Here is a 26,118-nt window from a genome sequence, read left to right on the forward strand (position 1 = left end):
ATACTCCGATAAAGATGTTAAAAAATAAATAAAATTTATAATGCTTGTGACTTAAATGTGGGGAACCATGAGTCATCTTCACCTAATTTGGGGAGTAAACTTTGCATGCCCTAAGTTAAATTGTTGCGGGGTCATCTCAACCATTCATCCTGATCTAAATGAAGCTGAGCTATATTCTAGGGTCAGGGTGACCTTTCGTGGAGGGCACCTACCTGAGGGGAAGGGAAGCAGACCTCCAGACCTCCTGGGCTCTGGTGAAGGGGCTGGAGGTCAAAACCCACCAGATCCCTCCCCGCTCCCGGGATCTTACAGCCACGACCTTCATGAGCACCCAGGGACTTAAAATAAGAGAGAGAGTCAGCCATCTTAAGAAGACTAAATATACCCTCCCGCCTTTGCCCCTAACGCCCTGCATCTTGACTTTGAAACCCACCAGGAGAGTGGAGTGGCTACCATTTGGGCTTCTTAGTAGATTTTTAATGCCTCTAACGTTGAACACAATTCAAATTATCTATACAAATAAGACAGAGAGAGAGCCTGTTACAAACAGGTCATTCATTTCTTCCCCCCAACGTCTCTAAAACAGTGGAAGCAGTTTGCTTGTAAGCCAGCCCTCCCTGCCTGGTCGGGGATGTCAGTGAAACCTGACACGGTCCTCAGCTTGTCAGCCTTTGTTCTTTAGGAGAAACAGGTGGTAAAGGGGGAAAACTGGGAACAGGCCACTCCTAAAGGAATCTATTGTATGACAGTTCATTGAATTTTTTTTTTTCAATGCAAAACAATCATTATTTTTACTTTTTAACTCTATCCATAGGAATTGTATTTGAAGGTTTCATTAAGTTTCCAGGTATTCCTCAGAGTAGACTTGAATGTGGTAAAAGGTGAGTATTCATAAATGATAATGAACAATTATTAAGTATTGCTTAATTAGCATGCCCCCTTCTCTGATTAAAATACATGCTTTGTACATTAGGTGCCATTGCTGAGCGGTTTAAGAATAAAAATCATGCACCCTTTAAAAACACTCGTTAGTAACAGACCGTTATTGCTGATCCAGATGGCCTATCATTTGTATTAATGACAAACTTAATTTCTTGAGTAAATTTTCACCCACTGTGCTCCCTTGATTTTTCTTGCTCAGTGAAATTTATCTGAAGCAAAATATAATAAAGCATGACATATGCATCACAGAATTAAAGTGGAGATTAAGTAAAGCTGACTCCAGTTGAAGGTCATTGAGTTTTTTTTAATCTGCCAGAAAATTTTAAAGTAAGGAAGCCGCTCTTTATTTAGGTAAAGGCTTCTGTAGCTGTTCTGACCCTTGCTGTGTGTTTGCCAAAAAACCCTGTAAACAAATCCTCCTCCGGCACCCGTGCTGGTGTTTTCTGGGCTTTTCCAGCTCCGGGGAGCGCCTCCCTCCTCTTCTCTCCTCCTCTGCTACCCGGGCTCCACCTCCTTCCGCCCGAGGCATCTCCCCGCAGGTCTCTGATTGGTGAGGAGCGCAGCCTTGCCTTTTAGGGACTGTTGTCGGGCTTTCAAAGTGATAAGGGAAAGGGTCCAGCGGCTGCTTATATCAACCAATCAACTATTGTCCTGACAGATCCCCAAATATTCCCTGGCCAATGGCGGGGAGAGCCCGAGGTGCCTGGGCCGCTCCTGGGAGAGGCAGGGCTTCAGTTGAGCTGAGAGGCGGGAGCTCAGACAGCCTTGGGCCCCTGGCCAGTCCCCACCTGGCACTTGTCTGTGTCGCTTTCAGGATTTGTCTGACTCTGCGCTCCCTCGCAGGGGTGTGTTGGGGGGGAGTCCTCTTTGCGACTCTCAAAATGGTTATCAAAGTGTTTGTTGCTACATCATCTGGGTCCATAGCGGTAGGTGTCTGATGGAATTTGGGGGCTTTCTTCCTGTCCTATTTTCTGAATAACTCAGACTTGGAAGTAGAAGGAGCGGGTATGGCCCAGCGCTGGCTTTACATGTCTTTTTGGAGCGTGTGTAAGTAAGCCTGTGAGCCCTTTGCTTTCTGCCTTGGTTTGAATGGTGTTGAAGAAGTGTGTGTGATCTGGGACAGCTGGGTGTGGAAGGGGATTCAGGGAAGGGGGTGTGTTTGATACTAGAACTTTTAACATGTGATTTGTGTCATGTTGTGTCGCATATATGATAGAATGGGAGGCTTTTTTTTTGGTGGAATGTTTCTGCCATTCCTTCTGCAAGACTTAGACTAATTTAAAATTGCAAATAAATGACACTTTGTGTAACAATATTTGGAGCGTATGATGGGCCAGATTACTAAAACGACTCCTGGGTGTAATTACTTGTGTATGTAATGTAATCCTAACGAAAGCGTAAAGTTAGCATGTGTAATATTATTATTTGAGAATAATGATGTCACAGTGACAAGAACAAACATCTCTAAGGCTAAAGATTTAAATGCTCTAGGAATCCAAACAGACCAAAAATAGGTACTAAAAGCCAACCTCCAAAACACTGCTTTGTCTGATTTCCTTGGGACCAGGCTGGGAACCACCCATCGATCTCTCTAAGTCCAGCTTTCATTCTGTGCCTTAAGAAATAGGGGCAAGGGAGGGACTCGTTTATCCTTGGAAATGATTCAGGCTTTGATTTTAGGCTTGAACCTGCAGTGTCTATCTGGGACCGACATTTCGACCAGCATTTTAGCATCTAGGAGGCTGTGGAGAGAAAAGAGTTTTATTAATCCTGAAAGTTGAAGACCAGCAAAGGGGCTGTTTCCTTTTATATCTGATTCCTGGAACTTCTCGGGTTGCAGCTTGGGTTTCAGTGGTCCCTCAGCCAGGGATGATAGCCTAGACAAATGGTTGGCCCAGGGAACTGTCCTAGTGGCAGCTCCTGAATCCACCCGCGGCGCCCCCGCCTCGCCCCCTCCAGCCCTGAAAGTTCACGCGGTTTCCAGAGAGGACGAGAGGAAAACAGGAGAAAAGAGACTGGTCGTTCCTTCTGAGCACAGCCGGTGGGCAACTGTTCAGTGATCTCTCGAACATCTTTTAACAGAAAACGATGAGAAACAATTCCAAATGCAAAACTGCAAAATCTTTTGTGGCTGTTGATGACCTCAGAAACTTTTAGTTGATCTACAAAAAGCACATTTTTGGATTGTTTAGATTAAAAAAATTTTTTTTTGTGGAAAATGGCTTTCGTGGGCTTCAAATATGCTGTTGACACACTCATTGCTGGAAACTTTTACCACTAACCTGCCAATCTTCTGCATGTTCCATAGATCAGGTCTGAGTGGCCCCATGCATCCTTCCGGAGACAATGAACAAACTGATGGATTTCTTAGGATTATCTGATGTCCTACATCCTTGAAGTTTGGGAGCATGATTTAGTTAGCCTGGGGGGGTCTGGAGGGGTACTGTTTATTCCAGGATCTTAGAAAATCCAAGTTCATTCTGCTGCCGTAAGCAAATGTTTTGGTGCCACTTGGGACTATGTGACCTGAGGAAAGTTATTGCACCTTGCTAAGCCTCAATTTCCTTATCTGTAAAATGAGGATAAGAATAGTACTCATCTCATAGCGTTGTCATGAGGACTTAGGAAATAAGCAAAGGGTGCCCAGCAGAGTGTCAAGTGCTTAATAAATATTATCATTATTAGTTTTTATTTATTTATTTATTTATTTATGGCTGAGTTGGGTCTTCGTTGCTGCGCACGGGCTTTTTTCTAGTTGCGGCGAGTGGGGGCGACTCTTTGTTGCGGTGCACGGGCTTCTCATTGCAGTGGCTTCTCTTGTTGCAGAGCACCGGCTCTAGGTGCACGGGCTTCAGTAGTTGTGGCTCACGGGCTCTAGAGCACAGGCTCAGTAGTTGTGGCACACGGGCCTAGTTGCTCTGCCGCATGTGGGATCTTCCCGGACCAGGGCTCGAACCCGTGTCCCCTGCATTGACAGGCAGACTCTTAACCACTGAGCCACCAGGGAAGTCCTATCATTATTAGTTAATGTTATAATTATCAGCTATGGTTAGTTAGTATTATAATTATTATAACTATTGGTTATTAATGTTAGTTAATATTAATCAATATTTTTGTAGTTATATTTATTAGTTAATATTAGAAGATCTGCATCTGTGACGATGTTTCAGAATTGTCTCAAGCCACATAAATGGAAGAATTTCTGTCTTATCCTAAAGAATGAGAACTGATTTTTCCCACGGTGTCAGTGCTAATGATTTTTCCCGGCTGGGGAATTTCACCCAGAAACTTCTTTGCAGGACGACCCCAGAGCAGCTGCCAGTACTTACGCTGTGTGTGTGGCAGTTGGTCTTTGCTACTTACTTCTTCAGTCTGTATACTTTAAAAGCAGGTTCTTGCCTGTGACCTCATCAAAGAGGGCATTATGACTTCTGTTGGATGAATGAAATAAATGAAAAAGGAAAAAACCAACTGTAATCTCTTGATGAGGTTTAGGCATGCAGCTGTGTATCACATCTCTATTTTAACAGTTGATGCCAAAGCGTGGTTCTGTGTTTTACCACTTTACACACAGATTTGGGTGAAGAGACCCTGGGAGTAGGGGAGAAAGTTGTTGTATCTTTGTGGATGACCCTCCTCTCCTCCTGAAGGCCATCGCCACAGGGGTTGGGGGACAAAGGGAGAGAGGACGGTCCTCCCTGTTTTCAAGATGCACAGCCCCTGGACCACCATCTTTAAGCACAGACCCTAATCGTGGCCCCCGGATTTCGCAATCCTTTTTCCAGTCTTGATTGAGTGTAAATATAGAGGGAAAAACATGGCTCTTGAATTAGATGGCTCTGGATGTGAACCTTGGAAAATTCTTTAATTCACTGGCACCTCAGCTTTGTTATCTTAAAATGGTGATCAGAATTCTTGCCTGGCATGGCAATCAGGACGAGTCATGCCAGGGTGCCTGACTGCACAGCTTCTCGACTTGTGGTGCAAAATGCTTTTCCATGCTTTCCTCATTTCTCACCAGCACCCAGGATGAAGGCGGCGTTCTATCCATTTTGCAGATGAGGCAATGGACGGGCAGAGCTTGTGCTCAGATAGCAACCTTCCCAGCCAGGATGGAAATGCAAGTCACCTCTCACTCAAGTGCAGCGTGCTTTTTACTACAATACGGTGAACTTGTTTGGAAAGGTTCCTAACTGTACAAGACAATGAACGGAACATGCCCAGCGAGTGACCCAAAGATCACTCAGATGCAGCACCGTCACCAACAGTGGCCGGTGACTTCAGGACAGAGAATGACGGTTGTTTTTTTTTAAAAAATTATTTTATTGAGGTATAGTTGATTTACAGTGTTGTGTTAATTTCTGCTGTACAGCAAAGTGATTCAGTTTTCAGGTTCCTTTCCATTATGGTTTATCACAGGATATTGAATATAGTTCCCCGTGTTCTACAGGAGGACTTTGTTGTTTTTTTAAAAAAAATTATTTATTTATTTATCTATGGCTGCGTTGGGTCTTCGTTTCTGTGCGAGGGCTTTCTCTAGTTGCGGCAAGCGGGGGCCACTCTTCATCGCGGTGCGCGGGCCTCTCACCATCGCGGCCTCTCTTGTTGCGGAGCACAGGCTCCAGACGCGCAGGCTCAGTAGTTGTGGCTCACGGGCCTAGATGCTCCGCCGCATGTGGGATCTTCCCAGACCAGGGCTCGAACCCGTGTCCCCTGCATTGGCAGACAGACTCTCAACCACTGCGCCACCAGGGAAGCCCCGGACTTTGTTGTTGATCCATTCTCTACGTAACAGTTTGCGTCTGCTAATCCCAAACTCCCAGTCCGTCCCTCCCCACCCCCCTCCCCCTGGCCACCCCACGTGTGTCCTCTAGGAGAATGGCACATTCTTGTGCGTCAATGTAACAGGATAGGAGGTGAAAGCACGGAGTCCTAAGCACTGGTCCGCCAGGGAATTCCCATTGTAACAGGATAAGAAAACAGAACTCTCTCAGCCTCCACTGAGGTCCCAAAGCCTCCAAGTGACACACACCCCAAGGACACTGGATCCTCCAGAGGGGCTGCCCGGAAGGACGGTGCAGCCTGTGGGACCAGCAATGGCCATGGCGCCCTGAAGAGGGGAGAGGAGGTGAGAGGTGCAGGGGGGAGTGCATCTGTGGTGAGGGCTACTGGGGTGCTGTGCACACCCCTACCCTTGAAACCATAAAGGGGGGGTGACCTTTGGGGACTGATGCCGTGTCCCTAGGGTCAGCTCAGGAGGCCACATGGAGAAAGGCTGTACTTTGTGGTGGGAGCGGCATCTAGTAGGGACCCTTGAACAAGGACCACCGGGGGGGAGGGCGGGGGGTGCGCCCCGCTCAGGTGGGCATCAGAGTGCGGGCAAAGGCCACGTGCCAGCCAGGTGAGCTCGTGCACTCCCTGCTCCCCCTGTCCCTCCTCTGGGCTCATCCTAAGACCCTTCTCCGGACCCAGGCAGAAGTCAAGTGCTCCAAACAGCCAGGAGAGCCATGCTCTTGACCGAGTTTGAGTTGCTGGTGTTTGGGGAGTCCGGAGGGGCAGATTTTATTTTTCTTTTCTTTATTTGGGGGCGGTGCTGAGAAATAAAATGTAGCACAATACCGTGCTCCCAACAGTCAGTCAGCTTCCTGTAGACGTAATTGCTTGTCTTGAGAGGAATAATAAACAGATTCTTTTTTTTTTTTTTTACATCTTTATTGGAGTATAATTGCTCTACAATGGTGTGTTAGTTTCTGCTTTATAACAAAGTGAATCAGCTATACGTACACATACGTCCCCATATCTCTTCCCTCTGGCTTCTCCCTCCCACCATCCCTAACCCACCCCTCTAGGTGGTCACAAGGCACTGAGCTGATCTCCCTGTGCTATGAGGCTGCTTCCCACTAGCTATCTGTTTTACATTTGATAGTGTATATATGTCCCTGCCACTCTCTCACTTCATCCCAGTTTACCCTTCCCCCTCCCCGTGTCCTCAAGTCCATTCTCTAGTAGGTCTGCGTCTTGCCCCTAGGTTCTTCATGACCATTTTCTTTTTTCTTTTTCTTTTTTAGATTCCATATATATGTCTTAGCATATGGTATTTGTTTTTCTCTTTCTGACTTACTTCACTCTGTATGACAGACTCTAGGTCTATCCACCTCACTACAAATAACTCAATTTCGTTTCTTTTTATGGCTGAGTAATATTCCATTGTATATATGTGCCACATCTTCTTTATCCATTCATCTGTCGATGGACACTTAGGTTGCTTCCATGTCCTGGCTATTGTAAACAGTGCTGCAATGAACATTGTGGTACATGACTCTTTTTGAATTATGGTTTTCTCAGGGTATATGCCCAGTAGTGGGATTGCTGGGTCGTATGGTAGTTCTTTTTTTTTAAATAAAATTTATTTATTTATTTATTTTTATTTTTGCCTGCGTTGGGTCTTCGTTGCTGCATGTGGGCTTTCTCTAGTTGCAGCGAGCGGGGGCTACTCTTCATTGTGGTGCATGGGCTTCTCATTGCGGTGGCTTCTCTTGTTGCGGAGCATGGGCTCCCAGCACACAGGCTTCAGTAGTTGCGGCATGCGGGCTCAGTAGTTGTGGCTCGCGGGCTTAGTTGCTCCGTGGCATGTGGGATCTTCCTGGACCAGGGCTTGAACCTGTGTCCCCTGCATTGGCAGGCAGATTCTTAACCACTGCACCACCAGGGAAGCCCGGTAGTTCTATTTTTAGATAATAAACAGATCTTCCTCTCCTGTTTTCTCTATCTTTCTTTGACTTCCAGCAGAAGAAACCTAAGTCAAGACTTTGGGAAATGTTCATCTGTGTAGAAACTGTGGAACAAAATGAAATCCTTTTCCATCCCACCTCAGGTCCTGAGACATGATTTTCTTTTAAAGTTCTTTTTTAAAATTGAAGTATAGTTAATTTACAATGTTGTGTTAGTTTCAAGTGTACAGCACAGTGATTCAGTTAAGTCCTGAGGCATGATTAATAGAGATGGAAATAACGCTGGTGAGGGAGTGGACCTCAGCCATGCTGAGGCTCCCGGGAGGGTATTTGAGGGGGAAGGAAGACAGGGTTTTGGACAGAATAAAGGATGTTGCCTTCTGAATATTTAATTAAAAGTATATCTGCCTGAGTGGTTAAGAATCCGCCTGCCACTGCAGGGGACACAGGTTTGAGCCCTGGTCCGGGAAGATCTCACATGCTGTGGAGCAACTAAGCCCATGCGCCACAACTACTGAGCCTGTGCTCAAGAGCCCACAAGCCACAACTACTGAGCCCACGTGCCACAACTACTGAGCCCGTGTGCCTAGAGCCCGTGCTCTGCAACAAGAGAAGCCACTGCAATGAGAAGCCTGTGCACCGCAATGAAGAGTAGCCCCCTTTGCTGCAACTAGAGAAAGCCCGTGCACAGCAACGAAGACCCAACGCAGCCAAAAATAAATAAAAAAAAAATAGATAAATTTATAAAAAAAATAAAAGAGGGCATCATTCATTCTGGGAGTGAATTCTTTGATTGAAGAGAGAAAGTTGTAATTGTTTCTGGGGAAGGAGTTCTAAGCTTTCAAGATGACCACATTCACAAAGAAATGGCATTTGGTAGATACAGTCCTTGTACGTGAACCAAGGGTAGAGAAAAGGGCCCTAGGATGTTCTCTCTTAGGTGTGGCTGGCACTCTGATCTCAGTTGCAGAGCTGGGTGTGAGTGGGAAAGGAGAACAGGGTTATTTTACTGCATTACTCTTCAGTATTCTGGGAGAAATATCCACCAGCTTTTCTAGCTTTTTTTCTCTCTTTCTCTTCTAATAATCTCCATGTGGGCTTTTCAGTTCCTGTATTATTTCTAAAACTACTTTTGTTCTATGTGACTCGTTCCTATTTTCATAACTGTGAATAAAGTGCCTTTTAATGTGGGTATACTTGGTATTTGAGTTTCATAGTAAATTGTCTTTTTTTCCTTCTCTCTATCATCTTTTTCTTTGTAAACAATTCTTAATTATTTTTTGGCTTTAAAGCTTAACAGAGAATTAAAAGCATTTTGAAGGCGTCAAACAAAAGCTATGATGAGAGCATTGCTATTTTTATTACGTCAATTATACATCAGTGATTTAAACATTGATGAGATTAAGATTTCAGAATTTAAATGATGACCCTGTTGATCCTATGGAATGAAGAACTGTGATTTTATGGATTTCCTTGTTTAAATATTTAGCGATATTATTTGTGTTGTATGGTATAGTTGAAGGAAGGGCTTAATTTATGTACATATAAATAAAATGTTTTCTTACAAACTGTCTAATAGTAATCTCTCTACTCTTGACCAGATTAGGAAGAAACAGCAAGAAGTAGTGGGCTTTTTGGAAGCTAATAAAATCGATTTTAAGGAGTTTGATATTGCTGGAGATGAAGACAATCGGAGGTGGATGAGAGAGAACGTTCCTGGAGAGAAGAAACCTCAAAATGGGATTCCTTTGCCCCCACAGATATTCAACGAAGAGCAGTACTGTGGGGTGAGGTTTGATTTTTTGGAAAAGTCTTCTGCATGTGTGTTTATCAGAAGTCATTTAAAGCAGATCAATTTTGAGGCAGCATTTGAATTTTTGGACATTTTTCAGGTCATGATCTATTTCTACCATTCAGTACCTGGATGGTAGATCCATGGTGAAGGATCAATAGTTAAGACTTACAAAATGATGGAAACAATAAAATAATGATTCAGAAGTTCTTGGGATTCTTTTAGGTTCCTTATTTTGTTTTGAAGAATTGAGGTCCCTTGTTCAAGCAAAATACACATTTAATTGGAAAGATGGTCAACCTTGCAGGGTACACATACATGCTCCCACAGGGACACTGGGTATGTTTTCAATTTTGTAAAGAATAATTTGCAAAAGTAGAGTTTGGTGTAAATAATATCTAAACAGTTTAAAAACTGTTCTGGACACCCTTCCTCCTTGTGAGGACACAGCAAGAAGATGGCCATTTATGAACCAAGAAGGGGGCTCACCAGACACTGAATCTGCTGGTGCCTTGATCTTGGACTTCCAGAACTGTGAGAAATAAATAGCTGTTGTTCATAAGCCACCCAAACACAAAAAACAAAAACTGTTCTGGACATTTAATTATAATAGCAATTTTATTTTATACATTTAGTAGTCCATTTTACCATAAAATCACTTTTTCCTCAGAGTTTATAGATTCTGCTTAGTAAATCAAATTGTTGAAAGGAAACATTTAAAAACTCAAAGGGCTTTGGAGCATGAGAACTGGAGTTATCTTAGGGGTCATCTAAGTCTTCTAGGCCGTTTTTCAGACGCAGCAATCAGGGTTCTGGAAGGCAGAAGGAATCAATTGAAGAGAGGACTACTTCTTTTTTTTTTAAAATTAATTAATTAATTAATTTATTTTTGGCTGCATTGGGTCTTTGTTGCTGCACGTGGGCTTTCTCTAGTTGTGGTGAGTGGGGGCTACTCTTTGTTGCGGTGCATGGGCTTCTCATTGTGGTGGCTTCTCTTGTTGCAGAGCACGGGCTCTAGGCGAGCAGGCTTCAGTAGTTGTGGCTCGCGGGCTCTAGAGGGCAGGCTCAGTAGTTGTGGCGCACGGGCTTAGTTGTTCCATGGCATGTGGGATCTTCCTGGACCAGGGCTCAAACAGGTGTCCCCTGCATTGGCAGGTGAATTCTTAACCACTGTGCCACCAGGGAAGTCCCAGAGCTGACTACTTCTGAAGGCTGTAGCCTGGTGTAGGAATCTTCACTCACCTCTTCTCTTCTTGCTGCACAAAACTGTTGGTCCTTTAGCTTAGCTTCTCTTTACTGTTACGTTTGTCACCTAAAGCAGGTGTCATCAAACTATAGCCAGAGAGCCAAGGCCTGCAGCTGCCTGTTTTGGTAAAGTTTTATTGGACACATCTGCACTAATTCACTTACCTAGTGCCTATAGCTAATTTTGCATGATGGCAGAGTTGAGCAGTTGCAACAGAGACCATATGACCCACAAAGCCAGAAATATTTATGATCTGCCCATTTACAGAAAAGCTTTCGGGCCTTTTATTTGAATCATGAATTGTTTTGTTGTTGGGGGTTTGCATTAGTTTCCTAGGGCTGATGTAACAAAACATCACAAACCTGGTGGTTCTTATGGACTGTGTGTTTGTGTCCCCCCCCAAATTCATATGTTGAAGTCCTAATGCCCAATGTGATGGTGTTTGGAGATGGGGCCTTTGGGAGGTGATTAGGGTTAGATGAGGTGCTGAGGGTGGGGTCCCCATGATGGGATTAGTGCCCTTACAGGAAGAGGAAGAGAGAGAGAACGGTTTCTCTTTACCATGTGAACAAACAGCCAGAGGCAACTGTCTGTAAGCCAGGAAGAGAGCAGAACCCAAATATGCTGCACCCAGGATGCATTTCTGTTATTTAAGCCACCCAGCCTATGGTATTTTTTTAAGGCAGCCCGAGATATTACAGTGCTTAAAATAACAGAAATTTATTCTCTCACAGTTCTGGAGGCCAAAGTTTGAAATCAAGGTGTCAATAGTGTTGGTTTCTTCTGGAGGCTCTGAGGGAAAATCTGTTCCCTGCCTTTCTCCTGGCTTCTGGTGGCTGACAACAATCTCTGGCATCCCTTGGCTTGTTGACATATTATGCCCATCTCTGCCTCCATCTTTACATGGTCTTCTTGCAGGTCTCTTTGTGTCTTCACATGGCCTTCTTTTTTAAAAATTAATTAATTAATTAATTAATTAACTAATTAATTTATTTATTTTTCACTGTGTTGGGTCTTCGTTGCTGTGCGTGGGCTGTCTCAAGTTGCAGCAAGTGGGGGCTATTCTTCGTTGCGGTGCACGGGCTTCTCATTGCGGTGGCTTCTCTTGTTGTAGAGCACAGCCTCTAGGTGTGTGGGTTTCAGTAGTTGTGGCACACGGGCTCAGTAGTTGTGGCTCACAGGCTCTAGAGCGCAGGCTCAGTAGCTGTGGCACAGGGGCTTAGTTGATCTGCAGCATGTGGGATCTTCCCGGACCAGGGCTCGAACCCGTGTCCCCTGCACTGGCAGGTGGATTCTTAACCACTGCACCATCAGGGAAGTCCCCATGGCCTTCTTATAAGGACAAAAATTCACTGGAATAGGGTCCATCCTAGTCCAACACAGCCTCATCATAACTAACTACATCTGTAAATATCTTTAGCTCCAAATGAGGTCACTTTCTGAGGTCCTGGGTGGACATTGCTTTATAGGTGAGAGTACAGGCTGTGTGAGTTTACATGGCTGTGTTAGGATTCCTCAGAGGCTTAGCTCAAAGTCTTGTGGATGTGGGAGTGTCTTCAAACAGTCTTAACGTGGCAAGCAGTTATTTAGTGGAACATGTGGTCCAGTCCAGCTCTCCTGGGATTGAAGCTGGGGCTTCCCAGAGTGTAGAGAGTACTTGCTGTGTGAGGAAGAGTGCCTCCCCTGCACCCCACACTCCTCTCCCCACCCCCTCCAGACCTCCTGGCCTCCGGACATCCCTCAACCCTGAGCTGAAATTTTTTTTTTGAATTTGACCTTATGTATGTTTGTTTGTTTGTTTGTTTATTTATTTATTTATTTATTTATTTATTTATTTATATTTTTGGCTGCGTTGGGTCCCTGTTGCTGTGCGCGGGCTTTCTCTAGTTGTGGTGAGCGGGGGCTACTCTTGGTTGCGGTGCGCGGGCTTCTCATTGCGGTGGATTCTCTTGTTGCGGAGCGTGGATTCTAGGTGCGGGGGCTTCAGTAGTTGTGGCATGCAGGCTCAGTAGTTGTGGCTCGTGGGCTCTAGAGCGCAGGCTCAGTAGTTGTGGCGCACGGGCTTAGTTGCTCTGCGGCATGTGGGATCTTCCTGGACCAGGGCTCGAACCTGTGTCCCCTGCATTGGCAGGCAGATTCTTAACCACTGCACCACCAGGGAAGTCCCTGCGCTGAATTTTTAAGAACTGCAACTCTTCTTGGATAAAGCAAGGGAGAATAAGTTTTTTCGGGGGAGGTAGTGGTGATGAGCAATTTTTATTTTTCATAAAATTCTTTAACAATTGAAAAATTAATAGATGTGCACATGGAAAAATTAAAATGGTTCCAAAGTTGCCTGCAGTGAAGATTCTTCTCCCTCCCATTTCAGCCCCCTCTAGTTCCTTCCTCTCGGGTGGGCCAGCTTCATGGATCTGCCATCTGGGAAGTCACACCAGACCCTGCTCAAGAGAGCTCTCAGCTTGGTTTAACGCTCTACTGTTGCTGTCTTGAAATTCATAATGATTTTTTTTTTTTAAAGGATTTTCTTATTTATTTATTTATTTATTTATTTATTTTTGGCTGTGTTGGGTCTTCGGTTCGTGCGAGGGCTTTCTCCAGTTGCGGCAAGCGGGGGCCACTCTTCATCGCGGTGCGGGGACCGCTCTTCATCGCGGTGCGCGGGCCTTTCTCTATCGCGGCCCCTCCCGTCGCGGGGCACAGGCTCCAGACGCGCAGGCTCAGCAATTGTGGCTCACGGGCCCAGCTGCTCCGTGGCATGTGGGATCTTCCCAGACCAGGGCTCGAACCCGTGTCCCCTGCATTAGCAGGCAGATTCTCAACCACTGCGCCACCAGGGAAGCCCCATAATGATTTTTGAACAAGGGAAGCCTTGTTTTTATTTTGCACTGGGGCCTGCAAATTATGTAGCCGGTCCTGCTCTGACCAACCAATGCTGGCAATTTCTTGTTTGGCCTTCCAGGAATTTTCTATGTGCATTAACAATTGCATATCACTTAAAAATGCGGGTGTACTCTATACACTTTGTTCTTTTCACTTAATAACCATATCTCAGAGATCATTGCATAGCTGCACATACTCTTTTTTTAAAAACAGTTTCATTTTATATTGGAGTATAGTTGATTAACAATGTTGTGTTAGTTTCAGGTGTATAGCAAAGTGATTCAGTTATACATATACATGTATCTATTCTTTTTCAAATTCTTTTCCCATTTAGGTTACTACAGAATATTGAGCAGAGTTCCTTGTGCTATACAGTAGGTCCCTGTTGGTTATCTGTTTTTTTTTTAAAATTAATTAATTATTTTTTTGACTGCGTTGGGTCTTCGTTGCTGCACAGGCTTTCTCTAGTTGCGGCGCGTGGGCTTCTCATTGCGGTGGCTTCTCTTGTTGTGGAGCACAGGCTCTAGGCATGTGGGTTTCAGTAGTTGTGGCACGCGGGCTCTAGAGTGCAGGCTCAATAGTTGTGGTGCACATGCTTAGTTGCTCCGCAGCATGTGGGATCTTCCCAGACCAGGGCTCGAACCCGTGTCCCCTCCATTGGCAGGAGGATTCTTAACCACTGAGCCACCAGGGAAGTCCCTGGTTATCCATTTTAAATATAGCAGCGTGTACATGTCAACCCCAAACTCCCAATCTATCCCTCTCCCCTACCCTTCCCCCCTGGTAACCATAAGTTCATTCTCTAGGGCTGTGAGTTTGTTTCTATTTTGTAAATAAGTTCATTTGTATCATTTTTTAAGATTCCACATATAAGTGATAGCATATGATATTTGTCTTTCTCTGTCTGACTTACTTCACTTAGTATGATAATCTCCAGGTCTATCCATGTTGCTGCAAATGGCACTATTTCTTTTTTTTTTTTTCTTAATCCCTCCCTCCCTGTCCCCTTTGGTAACCATAAGTTTGTTTTCTATGTCTGTGAGTTTATTTCTGTTTATAAATAAGTTCATTTGTATCATTTTTAATTTTTAAATTTTATTATTTATTGATTGATCGATTCATTATTTGTCATTTTTCAAATGGCATTATTTCATTCTTTTTAATGGCTGAGTAATATTCCATTGTATATATGTGCCACATCTTCTTTATCTATTCATCTGTCAGTGGACATTTAGGTTGCTTTCATGTCTTAGCTACTGTAAACCGTGCTGCAATGAACACTGGGGTGCATGTATCTTTTCAAGCCATGTGTTTCTCCAGATACATGCCCAGGAGTGGGATTGCTGGATCACATACTGTTTATTTTAATGGCTGCAAAACATTCCATTGGATGTGACATAAGTTATTGGCACAGTCCTCTAATGGGGAACATTCAGGTTGTTTCCAGTCTTTCTCAGCTACAAACGATGCTGCAGGAAACCTCTTTATGGGTACAGTGCTTTGTATTCAGTCTGAGTATATGTATAGGATAAATTCCTAGAAGGTGTGCTGAGTTACAGCATAAACGCTTCTCACCCTTCAGTAGATATTAAACCTGGACTATAGTTGCACCAATTTACATTTTCAAACGTAATTTGAGTGTGGCTGTTTCCCTGTGACTTTGACAACACTCTATATGCACACTTTTGGATCTTCACCAATCTGTTAAGTGAAAAATGTGTTCTTATTGCTTTGACTTGGATTTCTGTCTTAATGGGTGGGGCTGAACATCTTTTTCTCTGTTTATAAGCTCTCTGTGATTTTTTCTATGACTTACTAGTTTTCTATTTGGTTCCAGGTAACATTTACTGGTTTGTAAGAGTCTTTACTTTTGAAGGAAATTAGCCCTGTCACTACCATTGCAAATATTTTCCCATGTTTCTTATTTGTCTTTTGACTTTTTAAAGAGATTTTTTTGGAATGCAGGACTTAAAATTTTTTTGTGCAGACAGATCTATTAATCTTTTTTTAAAAAATGGTTCCTGTCTTGTTTAGAAAATTGTTCTGCACTCTAAAATTATCAAAGGAATCATCTCATGTTTTCTTCTAGCATTTTTCCAGTGAAAGTAGGATTTAAAACCTCTTACTTTTGCTTATTTTAGCTGTCCTTTTCAATCAAGGCTAGTTACGGTAGAAACAATATTGAAGCATTTTCTTTCAACCTATGTTAACTTCCAGGGTAAAAGTTCTGCAGTTATTTTCTGCTATAAAAATAAAACCTCAAAGGCATTTTTTATTCTGTTTTGCTGTGATCTAGCAATGCTTTTCATTTTAATTGTGGAAGAAGAAGAAAAGAATTCCCAAGTAAGAAAAAAGGCTTCTATTTTTAAGATGTATTTTCCTATTACAAGTATGGCTCTAATGAGATAAGCATACAAATTATTTTATGTTTAACTGTTTTTAATTCTTTTCAGTTCTGCCTTCAGAGAGGTATTAGAAGTTTTTCTTACTAGCAACTTTGCTAAATTTGCTTTTCTGCAGTCTGTGGATATTCTTAACAAAAGTTCATTAATGAGGCAAAGGACTTTGTTTTCAGAAAGTAGGTAAAAATGACTATTTGTATTGTAGGTTCTGATTTTGAAAGGAGACTCAAAGGTTATGAAGGATATGTCAGGTTTAAAATGGCATAAATCTACTCAATATTCTGTAATAACCTATATGGGAAAAGAATCTGAAAAAGAATGGATATATGTGTATGTATAACTGAATCACTTTGCTGCACACCTGAAACTAACACAACATTGTAAATCAACTATATTCCAATATAAAATAAAAATTAAATAAAAAAAGAAAGTGATAAACCTGCTTAAAAAAAATAAAATGGCATAAATCTGGATGGCCAATGTATCTTTCCACACGATTGAAAGGTGGACTGTCAGAATAATGCTACCATTTAAGTTGAATCACTGGACTCTGGATTCTTGAATGGTCACCTATATGCCATACCTGATGATAGCAGCAGGGAGAGGGGACCTCAAGGGCAAGCAGTGGCTTTCTCTGCACCAGGGCAGTGAGAGGGCTGGGTGTCACAGGTAGTTCTGAGTACCATCGTGTCCCTGCCAGCCTGAACCCCTGCTGCTCTGGGCAGAATAGATGAAGATGTTATCATGAGGGCATGGCAGACAACTGTTGGCTACAGAAAGGGGACACCACCGGGAAGCCAGCACAGTGGAGGCCGGGTCACCTGCCTGGCAGAAAAACACTAACAGGAAGTAGCCAACTTGTCTGTTGATGCCAAGTTGGATTCTGTGCATTTTTGCCTAAGTGAGGGCTAGGGTGCTTGCCTGGGCCGGGACGCAGCAGCCAAAGGGGACCTTGACCATTCAGCAGAGAGGCAAGTATCTGTGGGGACTCAGGACTGCAAGGGAGGACAGGATGCCTGCCCAATTAGGGCAGGGGGAGGGCGTTCTCAACACACTGATGTTACTGAACAGGCTATTTTATTTTATTTTTTAATTAAAATTTCTTTTTCAGTATGATCACAATTTTATTATATCTTATATATAACTTTGACAGTACATATACCAACACGTTAATAAAAGTTACTTTTTGTTTTGCCATTATGGGCAATTTTTCCTTGCCTTTTTAAAAAAAAATTTATTGAAGTATAATTTATTTACAATGTTGTGTTAATTTCTGCTATACAGCAAAGTGACTCAATTATACATATATATTCTTTTCATATTCTTTTCCATTATAGTTTATCACAGGATATTGAATCTAGTTCCCTGTGCTCTACAGTAGGACCTTGTTGTTTATCCATCCTCTATATAATCGTTTGCATCTGCTAATCCCAAACTCCCAGTCCTTCCCTCCCCCACCCCCTCCCCCTTGGCAACCACAAGTCTTGAACAAGCTATTTTATGTTATTAAAATTTTATTATGAAATGTGCCATAGATGATAAAAAATATGTAATTTAAAGAGGGATAATAAAAATGAACAACCATGTGCACACCATCGGTTTGAGTAGCATGATATCTCCAGAAATTTAAAAGCACACTGCGTGCTTCTCCCTGATCGTGTCCAGCTCCCTTAAGATACAACCATGTTGATTGGTGTTGTTCCTAGTTTATTCATTTTCATTGCTTCAGAGTGGACACTGGTGTGTGTCTTACTTCGTCCGAGCTGCTATAACAAAATGCCACAGACTTAGTGGCTTATGAGCAAGAGAAATTTATTTCTCATAGTTCCGGAGGCTGGGAAGTCCAAGATCAAGGTGTCAGCGTGGTTGAGTTCTGATAAGGGCCCCCTGTTTCACAGCTGGTGCCTTCTTGCTTTGTCCTCACGTGATGGAAGGGGTGAGGGAGCTCTGGGGGGGGGGGGTCTCCTCATAAAGGACACTAATTCCATTCACGAAGACTCCACCTTCATGACCTAGGTCATCACTCTCAGTATGTTTAGCTCTAACAGACAATACAAAGAGTTTTTTTAAAGCTGAGCTGAGGGATGGTCACACTTCAAAACTAGTGATGGCAGTGATTCCAGGAGAGGGAAGACAGCTTCGTGGATGTTTGAAGCACTGGTGAGATCACCCCCACATTTCCAGCCACTCTAAGAAGGTTTTTGTTGTTGTTTTGATCTGACCTTCCCTCTAGGTCCTGGGAGTCAGGACTGGGGTCAAGTGGAGTAGAACCTTTGTGAGTTGCACATTTTTATCACTTTTTTTTTGGTAAAATATATTTTTCAATTTTATGAAAAAAGATGGTGACAGTGGCTGACAATTTAAAAATATTTTCCTCCTTAACAAAATAATCCATCAACTCTATTTCAACCCCTCTCCCATTTAAAAAATGTTCTAAACCATCTGCTCTGGCTCCCTGTGGCAGTTCAGGGGAGGCCCCACAGGAGACATCCTTTAACTGTGGCCGTTAGTAAAGAGATTGCAAAGCTCTTCATGTTTGTGTGTCCTCTTCTGTATATATTTAGAACATTTTTCTATTGAGTTTTTGCCTTTTCCTTATGATGGAAAAAGGACAAGCATAATATATATTATATATATGTGTATGTATGTATATATATATATATATATATATATATATATATATATATATACACACATATATATACATACACATAATTAAGAAGAGCATAAAAATTGTGAAGTCCCTCCAAAAGAATCTAACAAGAGATGTCTGGAGAAAATTTAAATGTTATGGAAGACTTAAATAAATGATGCTATAGAACATATCCTTGGGTTGACCATCTCTATAAAAAGGTAGTATCTTAAAGATCCTAATTCTTCCCAAATTGATCTATAGATCCAACACTTTTTCAATCAAAATCCCAGAAAGAATTTTTGTAGAACCAAGCAAGATAATTTACTTAAAATGAAAAAGGAAAGGTCTAAGAATAACAAGAAGAAGCAGAAAATAAGCAAGTCTCATTATAAAGCTGTGATCACGAAGACAGTATGATATTGGAGGATAAACAGACAGGTAGACCTCATGTCCGGAAATAGACCCCCACACGATACACAACTGGTTATGACTGACAGTGCTGGCATGGCAGATAGATGGGGAAAGAATGGACTTTTTTATTAACTGTGGATGAAACAATTGGATGAAATAACTGGTGATTTAAAAAAATTAAAATAATTATTAAAAAATTTACCCTTATTTCTTTTTTAAAAATTGAGATGTAACTGACATATAACATTATTTTAGTTTTAGGTGTGCAACACAATGATTTGATATATGTATATACTGCAAAATGATTACCACAATAAGTTTCGTTAACATCTATCACTTCATGTAGTTACCATTTTTTCCTTGTGATGAGAACTTATACGATCTAGTCTCTTAGCAACTTTCAATTTTTTTTTCATTTTTTTTGTCTTATTGATTCTTACTGATCTATATCTATATACATCTCTATCTATATATAATTTTTTTCCTATTTGCTAAATCTCTGCTCATCTTTATTTTTTCCTTCCATACTCTTTGGTTTCTTTTTTCCCCTAACTTTAATGCTTGACTCACTACTTTTAAAGCTTTTTTCTTTTCTAATGTAGATATTTAAGGCTATAAATTGCCCTCTGAGTACTTCTTTAGCTCATTCCATGTATTTTGATATGCAATATTTTCATTGTTGTTTCTAAAACATTTGTAGTCCATAATATGATTTCTTTTTGACCCATGCGTTGAGATTTGGATATATTTGGAGTTACTTCTATTATTTTGTTATGTACTTTTAATTTTTCCAACTTTTGCAGTTTCTTTCTTTTTTCATCATTTCTTGACTTTATTTTGACTAAAGTCTTTTTTCCTAATTATATTTCCCCCTTTATTTAATATAAGCTATCTGTTCTCTTAGTGGTTACTTTAGTTATTTTAACAACCATACTTAATTTAAATTAGGTAAGATTGTATCTTTACTTTAACCCTAATCACCCTTTTCCTATTTATATGTGTTCAGTTATTTTAGTATTTTAATTTGTTGGCCATTATACCACCACACAACATTTCTACTTGTTGTTTTTATAGTCAAGGTTTGTTTAGATTTAGATTTACCCACATATTTATTAATATCTTTGCTCATTATTTTTCTTGCATCTTAGATAATCCACCTGGAATCATTTTCCTTCTGCCTAAATGTGTCCTATAAAAGTTTCTTTAAGTGAGGGTCTGTTGGTGTTAAATCCTCTAAATTTTTGTTTGTTTAAAAAAGACATTTTTCCAGACAAGTGTCTTTATTTCACTCATGTATGAAAACTAGTTTCACTACGTCTAGAATTCTGAGTCAGGGGTTATTTGTTTTGTAAGCATGCTGAAATTATTTTACTTTCTTCTGACTTCTGCATTGCTATTGAGAAGCCAGTTGTCAATCTAATGCCATACTTTGCGGGGGAAACTTTTTCCTTCCCCCCCCTTCTACCCCTCCCTCCATGGGCTGCATTATAATCTTTCTCTAGGATGTGTCTAGATTTAGAGGGTTTTTTTTTTTTTTTTGCCATGTGGCAGTGAAGCGCCAAGTCCTAACCACTGGACCGCCAGCGAATTCCCTAGAGTTCTTCTTATTTATCCAGTTTAGGATTATTTTTGGGCTTCCTGAGTCTAAGGATTGGTATCTTCAGCAAGCCTAGAAGATTATTAGCCACATATCTTTGAGTATGGCTTTCCCCCCATTATCTCTGTTAGCTTCTCCTATAAGATGTGTGTTAGACCTTCTCATTCTGTCTTCCTATAATAATATTTCTTCCATATTTTTCATCCTTTTTCCCCCCTCTCCAGATAATGTCTTTGGTTGAATCTCCCAGTTAGCTAAATTGTTTTCTTCTGATGTGGTCTAATTAACTATTTAATCCACATTTTCATTGTTAGGAGGACTTTTTGGTTCTTTCCAAATTAGCTTAATTGTTCTTTCTAGTTTATTTCTTGTGTTTTCAAGCTTTTCTTTCATTTCTTTGTGTATATTAAATATAGATATTTGATATTTTCTGCCTGATAATTCCAGTGTCTGATTCTGCTTTCCATTATTTCTGCTGGCTTTCACTCATGGTATATTTTTATTTCCTTATTTATTTTGTGATTTTTGACTCTGAATTGCTCATTAAAAAAAATGCTATTTGCAGATACTCTTTGAGCCTGGAATTTGTTTCTGCTAGTTTCCTGGGAGCTCTATAAAAGTTAGAACCCTTTTAACCTGATTTCCTTTGAAGATTTTCTGGACCACACATGTCATGGGAGTTTGGATCAAAAACTCTCATGAATTTTGGCTTGTAGTTGTAAATTCTCAGAGAATGTTTTCTCTTTCACTGAGCACCAAAGTTGAAGCAGGGAAGTTTTCTTCCATTCTATTTTTCATGGCAAGGTTATTTCTCATTTATATTTACGTTGAGGGTAGAGCCCTCCGTGGGGTTCTGGTGTGTGTCTGTGTATATATGTATATATGTGTATGCATGTGTGTATCTATGTATATGTGTGTATGCATGTGCATATGCATGTGTATGTATGCATGTGTATATATGTGTCTGTATATGTATCTATACATCTATGTATATACGTGTATGTATGTTTATATGAGCACATGTATGTGTATGTATGTATGTGTGTGTATGTGCAAATGTATATCTCTGTGTGTGTATGTATGTGTGTGTATGTTTATGTGTGTGTGTTTTATAGAACTCCCCACCTTAAGGAGGCCCAGGCTTTATCCACATCCCTCTTTTCTGTCTGTGGCATCAGAGTGGAAGATAAAGATTTCCTGGTTTTGTAAGAAACTCTCAACGTGGATGGTGGCCTTGTTGTGTGCTTATTCTTAGGATTCTTGAACTCAGTTGGCTATACTATTTTTTTTTTTTTCCCGGTACCAGCTTAGCAATGCATTTATACTTTTTTTCTTAATCTGGCTTAAAAAATTTTTTTTTCAAGATGGTGTTTTAGGTCATCTAATCTGCCACACTAATGTAACTGGAAGTTGAAAAACCATTTCATACTCATTATTTTCTATATCTATTTGTTAACATCAAGTAAAAATATGGAAAAAATATGGAAAAAAAATATGGAAAAAAATATGGAAAAACTGTTCTTCAGTCCTCTGAAATTCTGAAGAAGCTATATGGACTTAAGTTGAAGCAAAACACAATCTATTCAATTATAAGAAAACTTATCTTGACTTGAAAGCTTCTAGAGTTGACAACTAGAGATCATCAGATATTTATCTATGGAATTTTAAGAAACTGGCATAAATTTACTTTATTACCTTTTACCTACTTAGTAGTACTACTACTACTAATGAATTCTATCATGTAACCTTTAATAACCACCTAGTAAGTGTGTGCTCTGGGAATTAGTGAGAATTTCTGATACCAAAGAATCACTTACCATGCTATATTTCCCTCAGCTAAGATTTGAGGCAGCTTACAAAAATACATTCAGTACAAAAGAAGAAAATTAATCACTGAGAGAATCAGGACTACAGATAGATAGGAAATTAAATCTTAGGCTAAGATGAACACACGAGAAGTACATAACATTTTCTTCCCAATATAGGTGGCCTGTCTTTGGTTTTAAGCTCTTAACACACATAAGAGGAGGGTAGGCAATAACATGACCACGTTGGTTTGAGTGTCCTGTTCAGTTCAGGTCAGACTGACCCTGTACCTTCTGAGCCTTTTGGCAACACTGTTGAAATTGCATCACAGCCCCAGTGACAAAGATTGGCAGTAAGAAAGTGGCCAGGGAGTATCTTTTATGTTTAATGATAAAAAGTGAAACTCTTCTGAGCTATTGACAACTACGCTACTGGAGAGTTGGTTTAGGGCTGGACCCACCTGGTGAAGCACTGACCTTTATGTGGTCTGGCATGGGGGTGGAGTTTCACTGAGCTTCCGGTTTCTATCTGCTACCAGGTTTCAGATCGCTGTGCAGTTTTTCCCATTTTGGCAAAACAAGCGCCTTTCTAAACCCTCCGTAATCTTGTGGCTCCTGATATCAGAAGGGCCTGAGACAGGTCTGGGCCCTTAGAAGCTACTATAATAACAACAGAGAAATCCTGTGTTGGTTTAATTGTTTTAGTCCTGTGTTGTTTGGACCCTGATTAAGGTCCAAATCCATAGGGTCAAATTATAAGGAAACCAGCTAAAGATGTAAACTTTTAGAGAAGCCTTCCACTATGTTTGTTGTTTTTTTTTTTAACATCTTTACTGGAGTATAATTGCTTTACAATGGTGTGTTAATTTCTGCTTTATCACAAAGTGCATCAGCTATACATATACATATATCCCCATATCTCCTCCCTCTTGTGTCTCCCTCCCACCCTCCCTATCCCACCCCTCTAGGTGGTCACAAAACACCGAGCTGATCTCCCTGTGCTATGCAGCTGTTTCCCACTAGCTATCTATTTTACATTTGGTAGTGTATATATGTCCATGCCACTCTCTCACTTTGTCCCAGCTTACCCTTCCCCCTCCCTGTGTCCTCAAGTCCATTTTCAACGTCTGCATCTTTATTCCTGTCCTGCCCCTAGGTTCTTCCTCAGTATGTATGCGTGTTGTCAGCAATTCCTGAGCAGGAACAATTTGTGTGTGTGTGTGTGTGTGTGTGTGTGTGTGTTCTCACTGTGCTGTAATAGGCACAATGAAGGTGTGTAAAAACAAATGTAAACTTCATGGTTCAGTTTCCTAAATTTGGGCTTGATCATTTTGGCAAAGCACATGGGGATAACATTTTGTGTTAGCTCCTCACTTAATGACTAATAAATAAAAAATATTAACTTAGGTCAATATACTGGCTCACAAGTGTGCACTCGGTTTAATCATTCTTCTTCTTTGCTTCAAGGATTTTGACTCTTTCTTCTCTGCAAAAGAAGAGAATATTATTTATTCCTTCCTTGGCTTGCCTCCCCCTCCAGGCTCAAAGGTAAGCTTGAACACCCCCTTGGGGTCCAATATAGGTCATAAGAAGTGAGGATAAAATCAGCACCGACACTGTTTAATAAGTGATGATTTTTAAATTAACATGATTTTAATACACTTCTTATTCTGATGAAGTCTTATGCATAGAGATAATGCATGGTTTCTACTAAAGCATGTTTCAAAACTATGCTTTTATTATTTTTGCTCTGTTTACACCTTGTTATAGTAAGCTTTACACTACCTAAGAAATATCATTGCATTCAATAATCTTAAGTGCGTTAGTTAAATATGTAAAAATATAAATTCTCAGATTGTGTCTATGAAATTATTTTGTTATGAATTTCTCATGACAGCTTATGTTAGTTAATTTTATAATGATATGTACTCCTATATTAATTATTTCTATTTAAAATGAATTGAATTTTGCTTTTTTTGTCTGATGAGGAGGGAAAAAGTAAGATCTAGACTCCAGAACAAGATAAATTTCATCAGGTTTCTTTTCCCCTCTGGTGTTTCATCTTTGATTATGTATAATTATATCAATTAAATAAAGAATTATGCTAATAAAGCAAATACCATGAATTTGAATGTCTGGTGGAGATCACCTGGTTTTATTCCTTACCTTCACTGCATTCCTCACCTCTACCAAGCATCTCATACCTGACTCTCCATAGATACAAGACAAGCACACATTTGTCTAATTCATTTATTTCTTAACTAATCTGTTTGTGCCCAGCTTCATTTCAAAAGAGATTTGTGATGACTGAGTCCCAATTAATTCTCACCATAGGAGACACAACTAAAAATCCTACCTTATAGAGATGGGTGTGTCTCAGAAGCATGTGGATGTGCTGTCTTCCATGTGTCTGCATTCTTCAGGTAATGACACCTGAGGTCTCTTAGTGCTTAGGTTAACACAGGCAGGTGTAACACGAATTCCTTCTCCAAATGGTAACATGTAGATTTTACAGTTGGTTAATGTTCTATAAGGGGATAATGGTTCTATACGGGGAAATAAAGGTATTTCCCTTTTAATGAAATACCTTTCTGGCTTTGGTCAACTTAAATGCAACATATCTCATACACGTTATTAAACTGTGGGTTTACTGTTGTGGTTTTATGTCTCTCACAAGATTTGCTTATTCTCAGGCTTAAGCCCTGAGAACAGCAACTCACCCAGTGCCATTCTCACTTTAAAAAAAAAAAAATTTAAAAAAACTTTTTAAAAAATTTACTGTTCAGTAGTGTTAAGTATATTTACATTGTTGTGCAAAAGATCTCCAGAACGTTTTCATTTTGTACAAATGAAACTCTATACTTGTACAACTCCTCTTTTCTCCCCCCAGTCCCTGGTAACCACTCTTTTGCTTTCTGTTTCTATGAATTTTTCTATTTTAGATTCCTCATATAAGTGAAATCAAACAGTATTGTATTTTTGTGACTGGCTTATTTCACTTAGCATAATGTACTCAGGGTTCCTCTATGTTGTAGCCTGTGTCAGGATTTCCTTTCCTCCTTTTTTAAAGCTGAATAGTATTCCATTGGATGTATGCTCATCCATTCATCCACTGATGATATTTGAATTGTTTCCACCTCTTGGCTATTGTGAATAATGCAGCTGTGAACCTGAGTGTGCAAATCGTTCTCATCTTTTAAGTCAACTTCCTCTTGAATCTTCTTACTTTGGTTCATTCTCCTCTTGTTTTTCCTTTACTTCTGTTTTAAAGGAAATTTATTTTTAAAAATTCACCCAGAGTTTATAGTCATTATTTGTTAGAGAGTTTATAGGATATCACTTGCCTGCACTGTAACTGGAGTTGTCAGTGATATCAGATTTTAACATAGATTGAGACATATGTTATTTATAACAATAAAACAATAATTCAAAGAAAAATGGAAATGAAGGGCCTAAACAAACAAAAAGAAAGCTGGAGTGCCATTAATAATATTAGATATAGAGGAATTCAAGACCAAGAGCATTAACTAGGTAAAAGAGGTATTATGAGAAATGGTTAAAATCTATAGAGAAAATATAGTAGTCATGGATCTTTATGGATCATACTACATGGCAGTCAAATACATAAATCAGAAACTCCTAGACATACAATGAAAACTTGTTAAAAACATACCTTT

The 26,118-nt window shown here is 40.6% G+C and overlaps 1 protein-coding gene across 5 annotated transcripts in view; it reads left to right on the forward strand.

Annotated features, from left to right (window-relative positions):
• The first annotated feature begins 1,670 nt into the window (after positions 1 to 1,670).
• Positions 1,671 to 26,118, forward strand: part of SH3BGR (SH3 domain binding glutamate rich protein) — a 48,171-nt gene continuing 23,723 nt past the window's right edge. The window contains exons 1-3 of one of the 5 annotated variants that reach the window (XM_057544913.1): positions 1,671 to 1,868; positions 9,275 to 9,460; positions 23,909 to 23,989. In XM_057544913.1, coding sequence (XP_057400896.1) covers positions 1,824 to 1,868; positions 9,275 to 9,460; positions 23,909 to 23,989 — 312 coding nt within the window. In that variant the 5' untranslated portion in view covers positions 1,671 to 1,823. Of the gene's footprint in view, positions 1,869 to 7,795; positions 7,817 to 9,274; positions 9,461 to 23,908; positions 23,990 to 26,118 lie in introns of those variants that run through there. The other 4 variants (XM_007183789.3, XR_009008084.1, XM_007183787.3 and 1 more) reach the window with 4 other exon arrangements.

Source organism: Balaenoptera acutorostrata, chromosome 4 (genome assembly GCF_949987535.1).
Source record: "Balaenoptera acutorostrata chromosome 4, mBalAcu1.1, whole genome shotgun sequence".
In the NCBI taxonomy this organism is placed as follows: domain Eukaryota; kingdom Metazoa; phylum Chordata; class Mammalia; order Artiodactyla; family Balaenopteridae; genus Balaenoptera; species Balaenoptera acutorostrata.